Consider the following 19,165-nt stretch of genomic DNA (forward strand, 5'->3'; position numbering starts at 1 on the left):
AGTGCGCTTTTACTAGCTGTTTTATTACGAATTATGAACTTAACATGCGCTGTCTTTTCCTCGTATACTTGGATAGCGTTGCATATAAGTACAAAACGTGTTACTCAACCCAACAATTTTTGTATCTATGGTTATGAGTGCAGTCCATATTACGTAGTCTGGGGAATTTTGTCTTTCTCATCACGTCATCAGCGTGTCAGTGAATTGATGTCATGTGATGGGCTCGGCCACTGACAAAACATCAAGGCAGGAAATACGGACGGCCGTGAAGCGACTTTCCAAACCCGTAGTATTGACCAATCAAATTAACGGTCCGCACACAATGCACTGCCCAATAACACTGATTGCAATAACAGAAATTCCGTGCTAGTTATTCTGATACACAGATATACCTGCGCAATAAGCCATGTACACGTTTACAATCATACAACGCTTCTTCTTACTGTAGACAATGTTCCCTGAGGATGTGAGGATGGAAGCAGAAGCTGGAAACAATATGGTAAGCACCGTGCGTTTCACACAGACAATATCGAGTATTTCTTGTGCTTCTGGAAACTTAGACTCGTAGAGATGATTGTTAGGACTGTATATCTAACTCCGGCAATACGACACGTAAAGTTAGTGGGATTATTATATAATGTAGACCTTCTGCGAATGTTACATTATTAAAACATTATTTATATATCGTGTGCAGGCTAGAAGAAACTAACAATACCATAAAATAACATTAAATATGCCATCAAAAAGCTACCTATAGCCTGACATATGACATAGGTGATACTCTGCACAAAGTAAATGCAATATTAGTATCGTAGCATGAATTGACTTATCATTCTCATCAAAGTTTGACATTCATATATATAACAATAAATATCAAAAACATGCTGGCCTATTTTTCACAACTCACACAGAGAGCGGATAACGACATCGAAAGAAATGGCAGACCAACACCAGTGGTAAGCAAAGTGGCAACGAATGCCAATATTTCATCTCTCCATACACTGATTCCACAAACATTTGTTAACCTTTTATAACTCTTTATTTTCGGACTAAAAATGGAGTGGCTGTCACTCGCAAGAGTGACAAATCCACTTCTTCCTATTTTTCTATCAACAACGGAGCTAAAAAGTATAAATGACTTTATTATCATTGCTATCTCTGTGTAAGAAGGTACACCTAGGCCCTGTTGAACAATTACTTAAGGTCTTCACTGTAATACTGATAGCATATGGCCGTGCACATCACAAAAGGCTGAATGTCCGGGAGTCATATGAAGTGGCTCGAAAAAATAGGCGGATTTCATGACACTCAAGCATGGTGTCATGAATACGGATGACACTCACACATTTCGCCATATTTTTGGGATCCCTAGACACAACCGACCGGAAAGACGCGGCTGCCTGCTGAGGATGCGTTTGTACCGGTAAGCCGAACCAGTTGTAGTGAAGTGCACACGGTGTTCAAGAAGCACAATACTGTGGTCGCAGAAAAGCGTAAATACGGCGAACTAGCGCACGATTGTGGCTAGTTGGCTTTTTTTTTTCATATTATGCTAATTAGTAATAGGAATTAAGCGATCTGGCCGTTTGGAGCATCTCAGAGGAACTATATGACATCTGAAAGCGGCTGAAACTAATGGAACGGTTATAGATTGTTATTATTGAATTAGAACATTCAACAGCTATTTGCATTAGACTACAGAGGTAAGAAAAATATAAGAGAATCGCTAATGTTTGCTCTTCAGAAGATAATCCTTCCTTGCTGCCTGGTGTGTAAGAACATGGGCATTTTGCCTATACTTAAGTCTGAGCCGCTCATTGTACTTAAGCCAAAAGAGGTAATCAATACAATAAGCTTAACACAAACTGTGAAGGGGTAACTGTTAATAATGTCTTTTACGTAGAATCGATGCAAGAGCATATGTAAATGAGAAAAGAAAGCACATGACATAATACGCAGTATAATCTACCGCATACACACATCTCCTATGCGTTTTGACAGCCACGCAATGGGTCGATTGTTCCTTATCCCGGAAGACCAATGCCAGTGCTATGTCCAGAAATTCAAATCGTAATTTTATTTTGGTTCTTTAATTTTGTAGCAGGTCGTCTCCCACATGAACAGAAGGGTTAAGGTCTATCTTGATTCCCACAATATTGCGGAAGATTGAAACTTTACTTGGGTACTCCTAATGTAAATCACGATTAGTCACGTAAGAAATGTTACGTGCATGGAAAGAAGCGCACGCACATCAAAGGAAATAAACTAGCAAATGTTTAGAGTTGATGAACCGGAGGAAACTCTTTGCGCATTATTAACGCATGTAATATCGAATCTGCCTGGTGCGGTGTCAGTTTGAACCTTATAACACACATACTCTGTGTACGTTACCGTCCACCTGATGCAGATATTTCGTTCGTCAATGAATTGCATGACGCAAATAACTCTGCCCTGATTCGATACCCATCATCCATAGTAAGGCTTCAAGGCGAATTCAGCTACCCCACAATAAACTGGAAATCGGCACCATCATGTTTCACACCGTATTCTTAACTTTGCCAAGCTTTCCATGGTACTTACTCTCCTTTCAATTTTACTAAAATAGTTAATGTTACAACACGCATTCTTGGCAGTTCTGGAAACCATCTCGAATTAATTCTTACTATTAAAACTAATATGGTCGACACGATAACTTTCATACCTGGACTCAGCGATCACTCTTTACTTTCAATGTCATCTATGCTTCATTGCAACCCCAGTTACGAAAAAACGAACGGTTATGTTTGACTACAACGAGGCAGACTTTGAAGAATTCATTCAGGTACCCAAATAGTCAGGTACCCAAATACTGACGTAAATCGTCTCAGCTGGACTGAATTTACTCAAGGAATGGTAGCAGTACGTGTTCCCTAACAATAACAATTCTTCGTTAACATCTGTACCGTAAGGTGTGCAAGAGAGGTTTTTCTAGGGTGCTCTTTTCATCTTAGTTGATATTAATGACCTTCATTACCTCGTGGCTTCGCCTAAACACTTATTCGCCGACGACTGCGCTATTTATCGCGAAATAGCTGAGCCCACCGATGTTTCTGGTTTACAAATTGACCGGAATAGTATAGTTAGATGGTTCAATACATCAGCCATGGATGTAAATGGTAAAAAATGTAAAGTTAGGCCAGTACCACGCCCTAATATCGTTACCCCTAGTTGCTATGAATTAAATAGTATTCCTTTAGATCCCTTCACCCTTCACATATAGATAGGCGTCCATATAACTAATTATCTTAGCTAGAATCATCATATCAATTATATAGTCAACAACAGTTATCGCACGCTTGGCTACCTGCGCCGCAATTTTTCTAAAACACCTGTTTTTGCTACCCTGACCATGTACAAGACATTAGTACGTTAAAAATTAGTATGTGCCTCTGCAACGTTGTAATCCAGTTTCACGAACTTAACATCCTCACTCGAGAAGGTCCACAATAATTGGGCGTGTTTCATTGTTTCCAGTTACAACTGTATTAGCAGCACAACTTCAATGAAATTAACGCTATCACTGCCATCTCTTGAGCTCCGTGGGAAAGTACCTCGCCTTAGCCTTTTTCACAAAATTTGTCATCACGAGGAATTTAAACATGCTTTTACTTCGCAACTATTATATCGCTCATCCCGCATCCACCATCCTTACAAAGTAAACGTCATCGGTTCTAAAACCAATGCCCTTTTTGCAATCTTTTCTACATCGTTCATCGGCAGAGTGGACTCACCTTCTACCCGTAGCATTAATTACGGATCACGACTTATTTCATTCATCTCTCGTGGGATATCTTGATGCGGATCCTTAACACATTATTATTTTGTTATTTTTGCAGATATTTACCAGGTTTTTAGTGCATTGTAATATGGGGATAAGTTGCTCCACTTGTGATTGTTCTTTTCTGATCATCGTTTATTCTCTTTATCAACTGCTTCTACTTTAACATGTATTTGGCTCGTTATTTTTCTCTCGTAGTTGCCTTTTTGTATTGCAGTTTGTTTCATTAGCCTTAACTGTGCCGATAAATTTTTCCCTGTATGGTATGTACCGCTCCCCCCTATAATGAGTATGCGTATAAGAGGGATAAAATGAAATTAAAGGAAAAATGACAAAAACTCGCTCTCAATGTATCAAAACCTTTTCCTCAAGGCGACTCACTGTTGAGAATGCCAAAGTAAAAAAAAACAGTGCAGAGGAAGGAAAGCAAGGACGAAGATGGTTCAGTGTGTTGTGCACTGCAATTATTATACTGTAGCTTCACAGAAACGCAATTGCTATTATTACTGATATTCAAATGAACAAATGGTGGAAAAGCGCAAAAGTAATTCTGTTCATACATCAAAAGCGACCCAATTTTACCTATTGTAATCTACAAGTGAAAGGTTCACCGAAAAACAATACTATGTACATTTTACATTTCAGTGGTCATTTCACATCAATCTGTAGGGTAGTGGTTTAATAAACGGCCACTTTACTCATGGCCACGCCATTTTTCATGTGGATTTTACACACCCTGTCAGCAACAAAAACGAAAAAATACACTTGCTTACCTCCTAACGTCTATAGAAAGTAATTAGGATCCTGTTGCCTTAGGACAATTGTTCAGTTCCCATTAGGACAACCAGTACGATCTGCCTGTGTGTGTCGCAGTGTTGGAATAAATACTGTGTGAATGCGAAAATTCTTTGCAAATCACGCAAAAGGTCGTCATAACACGCTCACGCCGAATGGAGTCAGCGACTCTTTGGAACAAAATTGCGTTTGTTTGCCGCAGTTATTGATGGGGCGTCACGATTGCCGACAGTAAGACTTATATCCACAAAAAATACAAAGCAAACGAAATGCAACACGTTCGATCTTTAAATTAAATGAAACACGTCGGTTAGTTGGTCGTGCGTATATTTTTTGGTCGCAGCGCTAAGGACAAGGGTGAGCATTAAGACACATTGACATTTTAAGCGTGTAATAACCTATGTCCACGTCCTTTGTACCATGCCCGACGATATGCAGCATTTATAATTTGACGTGTATGCGGGCCCCTTCGTTGATCAGCAGTAAAATGTGGATTTGCTCGGCTGCTCTTGCAAGAGTCAACTGTTGCTCTTATGCTGGCACTGTTTTTTAATTGAAAATGCGGTTCAAATACCAATTGAAGACATTCTCAATGTTGCATTTTACGTGAGAAGAGGAGACAAGTGCATGTTTGAACAGGACTACTACATCACACACAAACACACACACACACACACACACACACACACACACACACACACACACACACACACACACACACACACACACACACACACACACACACACACACACACACACACACACACACACGCACACACACACACACACACACACACACACACACACACACACACACACACACGCGAAAGGCTGCTGCTGGACTACTGGAAGGCAATTGCGCTTTGCGAGCGTCTCTGAATGCCAACTGAGCATTGTTGTATGCAGGTGTGAATAGCTCATTGCCTTACGCCTTCCGTCGATTTTTCTTTCTGCTCTTGCGACTTCCCTCTTGGGAAGCGCAGAGCAACACATTTGCTGCTAATTGCTTTGTGTCATGACTTTTGAAAAAAAAAATTATCGCACGCCTATACAATGGCTCATAATTTACGGGTGTTGCACTGTGGATGTTGGAAACATTGTTTCAAGCTTGTGCTATTTATTTATTTATTTATTCATAAACCATAAAGGCCCATTCGGGCATTACATAGGGGGGGGGGCAGTTACAATTACAAACGTGTAAAAAAGAACATTGGTACGATACAGTGACATAATTTTATACAGAAAGAATACCATACGTAAGTGAGCACTCAACACAGAACTAATCACACATTTAGAAAAACCTTCAACTTGTTAACAAAAACATTATGATTAATGGCAGATACAAAGTCCCTCCGCAGTTTATTCTAATGATATGTTGCCAAAAGTAATGGTGAATGACGATACAGATTAGTACGAGCAAAAAAGGGTCCCACTTTAAATGGGTGATCAAAACGCTGAAAAATAGTATGAGCTACATTCATGTAAGAATCGCGGAACAGGGATCTACAATGATAAAGTGGTTGAAAATGTGATAACAATGTTATTAGTCGGCGGTTCTGAAGAGAGGGCAACGAAATTGATTCCTTGATATCCGTAACACTGTATTTTCACGAGTATTTCTTTGTGATATATCTTGCTGCTTTATTTTGTATTGTTTTGAGTTGATCGATCAGATAGGTTTATTGCGTATTCCAAATAATGGATACGTACTCTACACTTGAACGTACAAGCTATAGTGTATGCTAATAACTTAGTAGCAGAGTTCGCCAAGTATAAGTTGCGTTTAATGAAGCCGAGTGTTTTGGATGCCTTACTGGGTATGGCATTAATGTGCTCTTTCCAAGATAAATCAGAGGATAAATGAACTCCGAGATATTTAAATTTGGATACTTTCTCAACAGGGATTCCCTGAATCGTGTAGTAGCTCAATTCCGGACTATGTGCTCTCGTGAACGTCATCGCCTTAGTTTTAGAAATGTAAATTTCCATATCATACTGGCAACATCCAAATGCGAGTTTCTTGAGGTCTACATATAATGTGTTCTCGTCTTTGGTGTTACTAATTCGTCTGTAGATGATACAACCATCTGCGAATAACCTGATAGCAAACGATAAAGTGTTTCCTATGTTGTGATTATAGATCAGAAACATTATAGGACCCAGGACCAAACCCTGTTGTACACCAAATTTTACATGCGAAAGTGAAGATGAGTACCCGTTCACGTAGACTGATTGACTTCGGTGTGTTAAAATTAGCTGTCCAATTTATAATCCTACTGTTTATGTTAAGATTCGTTAGCTTCATTAATAAGCGGATGTGTGGAACTTTGTCAAATGCTTTTGCAAAATTAATAAATATAGCATCTATTTTTAGTCCACCATGAACGGCTTCGTGGAGGTTAGTTACCAATTGGAATAGTTGAATTTCACAGGAACGACCGCGAAGGAGATCATCCTGATTGCTATACAAGAAATTATGATCTGTTAGAAATTTCATGACGGTGGATGATATGATGTGCTCTAGTAATTTACAACATATGCTTGTTAATGAAATGGGCGTGTAGTTTGAGACGAAGGGTGGATCACCAGATTTAAAAATGGGAATCACGTGTACACACTTCCAGGCGTCAGGCACGCATCCTGTATCAACTGACTATTGAAAAATAGCAACCAAGATATGTGACATAGCTTGTTTTGTAAGGCCGTATGCGCATCCTCTGTGCATTAGGCTTTTTCTTCTAGGTGAAACACAAGTGTGGTATCTTACCGATGTTGTTGTTTTTTGTTTTTTGATCGGACTGCCTCTCGCGACAGGCCTGTCATTAGATACAATTATGTACGTACGCGAAACAGCTGCCGAATTGTGTGGAATTTCTACTCATGACCCATGCTTTTTTTTCCAAAGCCCAGAGTTGGAATTTAAATATAGTGGGCCCTGTATCCAGCCATTTATTCACTTGGATGCCCGACGACAGCTTGTGACTGTTGCGGCTGTGATAACAAAGTTGTAGTTTGTACAGGGGACACAACGTTCATGTTAGTAGAGTGTTTATAAATTTTTTACGTCACCATTAATTTTACCGTGGGTGTTGGCCTGTGCGGTGTTCATGCAGGCTTCTGTAATATTTCTAAGGAATTTTGAGGAAGAAAACGTTTTAGTTATTACCCCAAATCTTTCGAGTGGCTTCCTAGGCTCTGTAGCAAGCCTTGGACCACTGCTAGAGCATAGTCGGATATGAATGTCGGCCAAATTTCGAGTGATGAAATTAGAACGCCCAGTCTGAAATAATCCGAACCCACCACATAAACTTTGCGAGGAGGGCGGGATGGGGGATGGGGCTATATTTAACACCTAAGTAAAAAAAAAACTTTCAACAAAACTACCACTCAGCTTAGATCAATGCACGTTTTACGTCTTCCGATGGGTCACATTTCATCTGTGTCCGTCGTCGGGTTGCAGTATTTGATGCATTTTCTTTACCTCGTTTGGCACTTGGCTTACCTTATTATACTGCTAGGCCGCGTAATCAAGCGTATTTTTATACTTGCTGAGTTTTCTTGCAGCCCCTTTTTAGACATACTGTTCTCTATACTTGCAGAGCTTCTTATTTCCTAGAACAATGGTTGTTCTTAATTCGATAATTCATGCATTTGCCTCTGTGTATTTTTTTCTGTATTAATGTGTTAGTACAAAACTCACCTCTAAACTTGATAAATTAGATTTCTTAGGCGTTGTTATTTGGTACACTCATTAACTGCTCAGAAAACTGTAGTTGATGTAACCAAATAAAAGAAAATGAATACCGCAGGCATACGGCAGCTAGATTCATGAAATAACGAGCGCAAGCTGCATAACGTCCGTTACAGTCCAAGCACGTCGCATGTTCAACACTATTTCAACGAGCTGCTCGAACACATTTGTTTCTTTTACCTGTGAACAAGATTCCCGTGTGGGCGCCAAAACGTCTTCTTTTCTTTTAACATTTCACTTTGGTCGGCGTAGGGTCCCGGGTTTTGTCTACTGGTTCTCCACGTTCCATCCCGACCACACGTCAACTTCCGTCGAACACTGAATTTCTTATACATATAATTACGACATTATCCGCGAGATGCCCAAGAGACGAGCCGCCGCGAGAACGACGAAGTGGGTCTGTGCCCTTGGCGCGAGCGAGTGTCGGCCTGACTCTCTGGCTCCGCTTTAAATAGCCTCTAAATAGCTTCTTCCGTCTGTGTCTTTCTACACGTAACATTCTGGTGGAGGTTAGCGGTCCCCATCCTCGCCATAGAACTCCGAAGTGGTCGGTACATAGAGCTTGTCACCATGCCTCCCGGTGACGAGACCGCCTCTGCAACGGCCCCAGCTTGTCTAACTGCTCCAATCGCCACGGCTGCCCAACATCACGACCCTGGTGTGTTCTCTGGCCTGGAGGGACAGGATGTTGTCGAATGGATCAAGCTTTATGAACATGCCAGCGCTAATAACAGGTGGGACCCAACCATTATGCTCGCCAATGTCATCTTTTATGTCGGCGGCACCCCACGCGTGTGGCACCAAACTCATGACGACGGGATAACCTGTTGGGACAGTTTCAAAGAAAAGCCACGGGAACTGTTCGACGACCCCATTGGGCGCAAGGTTGCCGCGAGAAAGGCTTTTGCGTCTCGTGTTCAGACACCTACAGAGTCATACGTTTCGCATATACTCGACGTCTTGGCTCTATGCCGCAAAGCTGACGATGCTACGTCTGAATCCGATAAAGTGGCGCTTGTGCTAAAAGGCATCGCCGACGACGCTTTCAATTTACTCGTTTTCGGAAACGTTTCGACTATTGGCGCCATCATCACAGAACGTCGCCTTGAACAAGCGAAGAGTCGCCGTATTTCACACCACTACACGCGGCTACCCAACACTGCTGCTACGTCGACATGTGAGGGTCGGCCGCGTCAGACCACCACCTGTGACGACGTAACCCGTATTGTTCGCCGCGAACTCGATGCCGCCTGTTCGCCAGCTTTCTCAGCGACGCCTCCCGATCCACCAGCAACCACGATTACCATGATGCAGGCCGTCGTCAGACAGGAATTTGCAAACATGGGTCTGAACTCTGTGTGTTCAACTTCTAAACCCTGTGTTCCCCAGTTCTCTAGCGGCCCTCTTCGTCCCCGGCAGTTCTTTTCTGCCACATCTCGCCGCAACCCGTCCGAATGGCGTATCCCTGATGACAGGCCGATCTGCTTCCACAGCTGTCGCATCGGCCACGTCGCTCGTCACTGCCGCAACCGATGGCCACCACCTCCTCGGACATACGCCGCCGCTTGTATATTGATTACACTGCGCCGATTGCTGCGGAAGAAGGCTTTCACGCGAGAAAAGTAATAAAAGGGCGCAGGAGAGCGCATAACATTAAGCATGGGGAGCAAACGTCCATGATTGTGTCATGCTTCCGTGTGCTGTTACATTGTGGAATGTCCATCTTGTAGCACCTTCAAACAACTGAAGAAAAGCTCCGTCAATACATAAAAACAGGTATTATCTCTCTTAATTTTGAAAAATTAATTCTCACACCTTTTGTTCCCACATGTATGCGACATACGTGAAAATATGTTCACTCATTCCGTTATCGCTTCAAAGTGTTTCTTGGTTGAGCATATTTTAATTAGCGATCAGCTCCATTTCCTGTTTTGTTCGGCGATAACTCAAACTGTACAGGATGTTTGTCTTTTCTGCTTGACATCACTGATTTCTCGGCCAGGTGTACCTTTATTCGTTGGCTGTCACAATATATATAATTTGTCCTGTGCTAGCACTAATAAAGTATAGGGCTGTTTCTTCTTTTTTCTGTTTGTTTTTGTGCCATGATGCCTGTGTCACTCAATGCTGTAACGGGGTCTCTGAGCATTTCTACGTGAATAATTTTCGCGTATAGGTGGTCCACATTTAAAGATTACGTATGGGTTTACGTACATGCCAAGGTCGCATTGCTGACATTTAAACGCAATCATTTTTACGCACGGACAAGATTTTCTTTAGTATTAGCCCTTTCGAAGGGATTTGACTGCTTGCATGCTGGTAAGCGCAGAAAGCTTTCTATTACGTAGAAAGCATAGCTGCAGTATTCAGTGCAGTTACAGTTAAAAAAAAGAAAGATTCCTTCTCTTTGTCTGTACCTAAACTTTCTCGAGTAAGTTCTACTAATAACGAGATTTGCCGTGCTATTTTTAAAGCTAGACAAAACGCAACACGGTTGACAAATTGCGATGACTTTTTTCTACTTTTCAGAAGACAGGAGGCACACGTACAAAACCGGCAACAGTTGCCACATCCTCACACTCGGTAAGCCTTTTTGATCGTCGCAATATTTGCCCATTCGACGCTGATACTGGAACTGTAGAGATTTCCTAGAGATTGTATGTAACAAAGATTGTAATATTACATAGATTTTACCTAGAGATTTCACATCAAGTCACCGAGTGTAAAACAATCCAGAAGCAGTGACGGCAAATGGGACACCATTCTTGTTCTCCCGCGCAAAGCATTTATCCTCTCATATAAAAGTCAGTGAAGCTTTGGATAAGATTTAAACTTTTTTTATTGTTAATACAGTTCTTTTTCATAAAAGTCACATCTAGTGAGCTTGGAGAAGAAAGAAGATAGCCTACGGTGTAAAATAAGAGCATGCTTTCAACCCTTAAAGAACACTTCAAGCTTTGAAGAAAAAAAATTCAGTCAAGCTACTTAACATCCTAAGCACTGCATACTTTCAACATTGTAGGCAAAGCTCTTTACATAAAACACGTGCTTCTTTGTCACTTGCACCACTCAAGCATCTTTTTCTCAGACTTCACAGCACAAAAACTGGCCAACCGTAGGAAATCCCTCCAATGCACGACAAGTGGCAGGCAACACGCCAACAAAACAAAAACTTTTCTTACGCTACCATTATTACCATTACCATTACAGCAATACATCGTCGCGACTGACCCGAACACAGAGCTCACAGTGTCTTACGACCCATGATTTCAACCATGCCAGGTTACAGCCCGAAGGACCACTTCAATATCTGAGGTTCACGCGAGGTCACGGCGTTGTGCATTCACACAAAAAAGGAAAAAAGCATAAATGACAGGATAACAGATGCAGGTTTTCATGGGCCGTGTAACGTAGAGTTTCACTGGTGGGCATCCATTCGACACTTTGTCTGGTGGGCATCCATTCGACACTGGAACGCGCAAGTTTGTTCCACTTAGGTTCGTGGTATCGACGGAACACATTCACCAATAGATCGCACGTACCAAATGAAAAAATGTTTTGCATAACATCCCTAAATATGAGGAACGGCTCTTTCTATATTTAATTTGTTTTCATTTTGGACTCACATAAATATATATAAAACTGGCGGGTCCTAGCGAAATGACGACTGTTACCTGAAGCAGCGTCCCACAACCGCGCAACCGACAACGGACGAAGAAGGAAACACGCAGGACAAGCGCGGATAAAACAGGGCCCATTAAACTAGAAAGTAGCGTATCAGGGAGAGGCGGGCTAGTTGGTGGTCGATATTGGAATGCATTATGTAACTGCGCAAACGACAGCGGGCCAAGAAGGAAACAAGTTTGTCCGTGCTTGCCCTGTGTGTTTCCTTCTGCGTCCGTTGTCGCTTGCGCGGTTACATAATGCATTCCAATATCGACCCCCCAACTAGCCCGCTTCTCCCTGTTAAAAGTGGGTGTTTGCATTGTGCAAGTGCCTGCCAGACAGAAGAGCACGAATCTGCTCCTGGAAATGTTGTTCTTTTTCAAGCGCGTGACCGTAACTTTCTTCGAACCTCCTAATCAAACAAAATGAGTCTTCGGTTGGGGCGGACTTGAGCGAACCGTTGTCGTAAGATAAACAAAATAAGAACCAAGGAAATGTTCTAACTCGCGAACGTGTTTTTTTTTGTTTTCTCTGACATTTTGTTTTTGCGCTGCAAATCATACATATTCGCCAGCTTTCCCAGGACTCTACTACTATAGGAAAATACAAACTTCTATGAGAGCTGTGTCCAAGAGAAGGCAGTATGATAACTTGCTCAGAAAAAAAAAAACCTAGATGCGAGATTATGAAACAGGCATAAAAATGTCACACAGATTGTAAGGTTATAATGGAATGTTCGAAACGCTGTATTTCCCAGAGGAAGAGCCTGCTATACTTTTCAGCTCCAAAAATGTAAAACGAACACTTTGCGACCAAGAACCACTCTGCAACAGCTTCAATTAAGGTCCCCACAAAAGACTGTGGCGAAAGCAGCATCGTCTTGAAACAAAACGTTTTATTGCCAAATTTCTTAGGCGGCATCTTGTTCGCATCCGTGAGCTTCGATTGATCTGAACTGGTTAACTCAAACCAAAACGAGGCTGCAGTCCACTGGCCAGTACTTGGGTAGATAATAGCACATATGAATAAATTGCCGCGAAACAATTCCATTGCAAGCATTGGAAAAGTTTGACATTGTTTGATTGCCGTTTTCTTTGGGAGTTCAACTGCATTGAAAGGAAGAATCCGCTCCATACCTAAGATTAGTTGCTCTCTGGGATATTACGATAAACAACGTGAGTGACTCTGCTCTAATGTCACACTGGAATTTCGTGTGCATGCATTGTTATGAACATCCACCACCATCCGCAAACATGTAACTGGCAGATGTCAAAAAGGGTTATATAGAACATTTAGAATGTGCCAGCGAATCGCAACGCAAGACCGAAAATGGTGGGTTAGAGCAAAGCTCATCCTCCTTTTAGTCTGCTATGTAACAACAACGTCATCATCCGCAGCAGAGGTGGCTCATAACAATATTGAATGACATGTTACATATGCTTGCTAACTAAAATAATTTTCAATGCATTACAAACGTGTACTACATTGGACAGGTACATTGACATGTTCAGTAAAACATTAGACCCCGGCAAATCAGTTCTGCCAAAATCCGCAAGATGGAGAAAAGCTCATGAAAGAAAAAAAATAATCATACACTCGACTGCCACACAAAGGTGCAAAGGAAAACGCTTGCTTGTTCCTGAGGAGGAAAGCTTCGCGGTTGACGAAACTGTTGTCCTGTTCCAACACTGGAACCCAGGCCCGACGCCATTCGACATAATTCGACAAATTAGCACGCGTAATCGTTACAATAATGTTACAGTAGACCACTGACAGCGTTAGAGAAGAAAAGAGAAAACTGCATACGTCGCCGTCGCCGTATCACGGTCGTAAAAAAAGGAAAAGTAAAGAAAATAAGAAAAAAATAAAGCTGCGGTGTGGCAAACAAGAAAAAAATGATTTGCTTTTGACAGCGTTACGGCTCAGTCGATGCAGTATACAAGGAAAATGAATGCATAATCGATCAAGTTAACACTGGTTATGTTTATGATAGTGTAACAGTATATTATTGGTAGGGATTAGTAGACATGCGTAAGGTAGCTAAATAAGTAAGCGAAAGGGAAGTAGCTGCAGAGCCAAAAAATGATCGCACATTAGTACCCAATTCTCAGAATTTCTGTAGCATTTTCATTTCTCCACTAGGGTGGAGAACCATCCGACAAACCATCGAGGACAATCTGCCGTAATTAATTCTGAAGAATGAAACAACGCAGACAACCCACTCATTTTGCCGGAAGGGCCACAAAGGTTGCTTTTAATTTATTACATATTTTATAAAAATATTTATAATTGTTTATTAGACATATTGCCTTTATTTTTAATCATATAGCACTTTGGTTAATTTTTTGTTCGTCCACTTGCTACATGCATATATGCCGTCTAATTTTTAGGTTACAAGCAGCACTCACGAGGCGTCATCAGTAAGCACGGTAAGTGCTCGGCACGGTGTCTCTAAAGATGCCATTTCTTAATCTTCTCAGTCTTGATTTTTCGACTTCCCTCCTTTTGAAGGCGCGGGAGTCCATTTCAGGTCACAAGTAGTGCGCAATATTCACTTGGAATTACATAAACCTGGAAACAATTACGATTGAATAGAAACCAACAGTAGAAAAGAAAATACACCACGGCCACTGTTCCCCTTCGTGCATTTCCTGTTATTCGGCCTGATTATTACCATGTGCAACATACACCTTCAGACATTCTCATTACTTCTACCGAGCGCAGTGCGGATGCGTAGGGCACCAGCGCGTCAACTTCAACATATGCGCGTTCAAGGGTGCAAAGGAAAGTCGATCGCATGTACGGTACAAGTTTTTCCCCTAAACAAATTCAGCTGCTTCCAGGCGACTTGCTTAAGTGTGGCCAAAGACCTGTACACCTACCGGATTTGTGCCAACGTAGAAATGCTCATAAGGCACCAAACAGGTAGCTGGCGAGAGCTGTGTCCTATAGAGGGCATAATATGAGCTAAGTTAGAGAAAACCTTGCGGGCGAGACTCCCAAATAAACAAAACAAAAATGTCACACTGTTTATAAGCTTCTAATGGAATGTTATAAACGCTGGTTTTCTAGAGAAATAGTGTACCCTAATATGTTTAGCACCTAAATTGTCAAGTTAACATTTTGCGGCCACCAACAACACGGGGAAAGCTTCAAATAATATCCACATAAAATAGTATGGCGAAAGCAGCGCCATGTTGAAAAAGAAAATTTATTGCCAAATTTGTTAGGTGGCAGCTTGTTCACATCCGCGAGCTTCGACTGATTTTAACTGATTAGCTGAAACCAAAACGTGGCTGTGGTCTACTGCCTCATATTTCGGTAGGTGATAGTACACATGAAGAAACTGTCACGAAAAAATTGCATTGCGAACCCTTGAAAGGTCTTAAATTGTGTGATTGCCATTTTCTTTGGGAGAAGTACAACTGTATTCAAGATGAGGATCCGCTTCCTAACTGAAATTAGTTTCTCTCTGAGATATTACAGTAAGAGTGAATAATGCACCTCTAAGGCCAAGCGGGAATTTAGTGTTCATTCACTATTATTAGGATATCGAGTGACACGCTGCACACGCTTGCTAAGTGTAGAAGAATTAACAGTTGTCTACAAAAGGGTGCAACACTGGGCAGGTACACTGACATGTTCAGTAAAACAAGAGAATATAGCACATAAGTTCTCAGAAAATCAGCAAGGCGGAGGAAAGCTTATGAAAGCGAAAAAAAAATTGTAGTCATCTGCTCGACTGAAACGCAAAAGTAGAATGAGAACCCGCAAATGTTTGTCAGAAAGAAAGCTCCAGAGTTGACGAAAATCATGTCCTGGTCCAACAATTGAACCCGGGATCAACACATTTCCGGGCCGTTCACTCTATCATGTGCGCTAACCAGGAAGCTAGCAGATCCCAGCGTGAGAATAATTTAATCGACACCTTCTTGCTCAGGGAGACTGAATGTGGCAAATTGGTAATGCGGCAGCCCACGATGTGGACGAAAAACCACGAAAAAGCCAAAGTTTCATTCACCTGACGGTTGCACGAATTTACAAAGAAAACTCGTTTGCACTGCGAAAATCAGAAACACGAGAAGGTGAACGACAGAGCGAAGAACTATACAGACATATGAAAAAGTTTCCTGCAGAATAAAATCCAGTTAAGGCGTAATATGGCAATCACACAATATGACAATCTTTGTGGTAGCCTATAACGCGCCACCCGGTACCAGGGCATCTGCTACGATTTCACGGCAGTCCTAAACTAGGGAAATCTACAAAGCACAGAGATATCGGCTGTCTTTGTACGCTTGTACCTTGTACGCTCACTGTCCTTTCCTCAAAGTACCTCCCTCTACCATTCGACCTCATTATAGTTTCACAGCGCCTCTTGAGAATTTTTCGTGCCTCTTGCGTAGCCTTACCTCCTTCAATTAGGGTAAGAGGTACACCTCGCGCAGTTTGTTCACAAAGTGAATTTAATAGGAAATCGTAAGTTCATGTGCTTCACGTACAAAGCAGCTTACAAAGCATGCCACCGACACAGTAATAAATTGTTTGACTGTTAGTAATAGCAGCCAAACCTCTTGGTAATCAGAGGTGTGACTGAGTTGTTATTTAAGTTTCAGCAGTTCATGCATGACGCCTCAGTGTTGAGAGCAATTTTGAGTATATTACCCCCTTCGCCTTCCTTTTTTCATATATGCCTATGGGACACGGATCCCGATAGACAATAAGCTATGTGAGGGTACGCATTCAAGTTGTGCAAGAATCGTTGAGTTCTAAAATTGCGCACCAACCAATTTACAGTTTTCTTCGAAATGAGGCGTAATCCTTAAGCTGCCTTCGCAATATGGTGATTAAGGCAGCAAAGTATGGGGGGAAAATTTTTCCATATATATTCGTACAGAAAGCCAAAAATGAATCGACGCAAGCGCGAAAAGCTTTAAAACTGTAGAGGAAACGTGACAGAGTAGCGCTACAAGAGCGATCTTTTTAGAAAGTCTTGGCCTGTTTCTTGCTCACATTCGCATTGAATAAAAAAAAAAGTAAAGGATACCGCCTAAATTGTGTGCTGTAACCCCCACAATAGTGGGCCAATAATCTATCGAAATGGCGTCACTTGGCTTTTGTTGGGACACTGTTGACAAACTGTCATTCGCTAAAGTTGCTACTCGACCTCACTGACAGCTAGCTGCATACCAGCAGAAAAATTGTGTGTATTTGATTCGACTGCGTATCAGTAGGCGCTCATATATTGGAACTCTTGTATGGTTTACTTGTGCTGTGAATATGGGAAAGTAAAGCTTGAGTGCCTTGGTGTAAAAAAACAACGACTTACATCATAAACTTTTTTTTATCAGCCTAGCACGGAATCCAGTGAGGGCACGACACCAAGCGGGGTGAGTTTCAAGTGATGTGCTTTCACTTGTAAAAACTCTCAACGTTTACACTTGTTTAGCGTCATCTAATATAACAGTGAGGTAAATATAACACACTGATTACGGCACCATACCGATAGCTTGTGTGTCGCGTAAACATTAGGTCTGATATAAAGAAGGTTTGCGAAAGAAATCAAGCTCTATCGCCTTTTTTACCGCTTGTTTTGATCACTTTTTTTGAACCATCAATGACAGCCTGCTGTAATTCATTCTGAAGAATAAAACAACGCAGACAACCAACTCATTTTGCCGGAAAGGCCACAAAGGTTGCTTTTTATTTATGACATATCCTATAAAAATTATTTATTATTGTTTATTAGACATATTGCCTGTATTCTTAATCAGATAGCAGTTTCGTTTAGTTTTTATTCGGCTAGTTGCTACATGCATATATAACCTTTAATTTTTAGGTTACAAAGGGCACTCCAGAATCGCCATCAGGAAGCACGGTAAGTGGTCAACACGGTGTCTGCAAAGGTCCTGTACCTTAGAATAAAAACAGGAACAGCGCAACACAGGACGAGTGAGTTAAGAACACAGGACAGAGCGCTGTCCGGTGCTCTGTGAATATACCAACATGCATATTCTAATATGAAACAACCAGCCCTATTGAACACACTGCTAACGTCCTATTCTTTATTCTTTCTTCGCAGTCGTGATTTTTAGATTCTTCTTCTTGTGACAACTCAGGCATCAGCTACGAGGCACGAGTTGCGCACAACGTTTACTTGTAATTATACACGTTGACATTTATCGAAACACGGAAAACCTTACGGTTGAATCGCAGAAGAGCGTCAATGGTATAAAAGACAGGATGGCCACTTGTCCCCTTCCCACGTCTCCTGATATTTGATCTGATTGTTGCCATGTGCAACATGCACCAACAGGTATTATTACCTCTACCGAACTCTATGTTGGTGCAAATGGCTCCTGGGCGCCATCTTCAATGTGTGCAAGCTTAAAGCTTTAAAGTAAAGTGTGCTGCTTATTTGGGACAAGTATTTCCCCCTAAACATCATCATCATCATCATCATCATCATCATCATCATCATTATCATCAACCTGGTTACGCCCACTGCAGGGTAAAGGCCTCTCCCATACTTCTCCAACTACCCCGGTCATGTACTAATTGTGGCCATGTTGTCCTTGCAAACTTCTTGATCTCATCCGCCCACCTAACTTTCTGCCGCCCCCTGCTACGCTTCCCTTCCCTTGGAATCCATTCCGTAACTCTTAATGACCATCGGTTATCTTCCCTCCTCATTACGTGTCCTTCCCATGCCCATTTCTTTTTCTTGATTTCAACTAAGATGTCATTAACTCGCGTTTGTTCCCTCACCCAATCTGCTGTTTTCTTATCCCTTAACGTTACACCTACCATTCTTCTTTCCATGGCCCGTTGCGTCGTCCTCAATTTAAGTAGAAACAAGGTCAGCTGATTCTCAGTGATTTGCTCTAATGTTGCCAATGACAGTCAGGCGTCTCGGATTTGTGCCAACGTCGAAATGCTCGTGAGTTACGAAACAGATAGCTAAGGGTGCCGCATTTCCCAAGCCTTCTTCCTTTCTTGCTTTTCCGATTCTGTTCATTTTTGTCACCCGTTCGTCTCATCAGGTTACCAATTTTGGCAGGTATTTGTGGGAACCAGTGAAAAAGATTATTACATCACATCGACACAAGGAGACATGTTCTCTCTTTTCCTACAAG

At 41.7% G+C, this 19,165-nt stretch overlaps 1 protein-coding gene across 31 annotated transcripts in view; it reads left to right on the top strand.

The window, feature by feature from the left end:
• Nucleotides 1–19,165, top strand: part of LOC135896969 (uncharacterized) — a 279,122-nt gene that overhangs the window by 49,817 nt on the left and 210,140 nt on the right. For 30 of the 31 annotated variants that reach the window (XM_070526193.1, XM_070526196.1, XM_070526195.1 and 27 more), the window contains 7 exons: nt 449–499; nt 912–956; nt 1,373–1,423; nt 10,893–10,946; nt 14,420–14,458; nt 17,381–17,419; nt 17,869–17,907. In XM_070526193.1, coding sequence (XP_070382294.1) covers nt 449–499; nt 912–956; nt 1,373–1,423; nt 10,893–10,946; nt 14,420–14,458; nt 17,381–17,419; nt 17,869–17,907 — 318 coding nt within the window. The remainder of the gene's footprint in view (nt 1–448; nt 500–911; nt 957–1,372; nt 1,424–10,892; nt 10,947–14,419; nt 14,459–17,380; nt 17,420–17,868; nt 17,908–19,165) is intronic. The other variant, XM_070526225.1, reaches the window with a different exon arrangement.

This window comes from Dermacentor albipictus, chromosome 9, assembly GCF_038994185.2.
Source record: "Dermacentor albipictus isolate Rhodes 1998 colony chromosome 9, USDA_Dalb.pri_finalv2, whole genome shotgun sequence".
Taxonomy (NCBI): Eukaryota; Metazoa; Arthropoda; class Arachnida; order Ixodida; family Ixodidae; genus Dermacentor; species Dermacentor albipictus.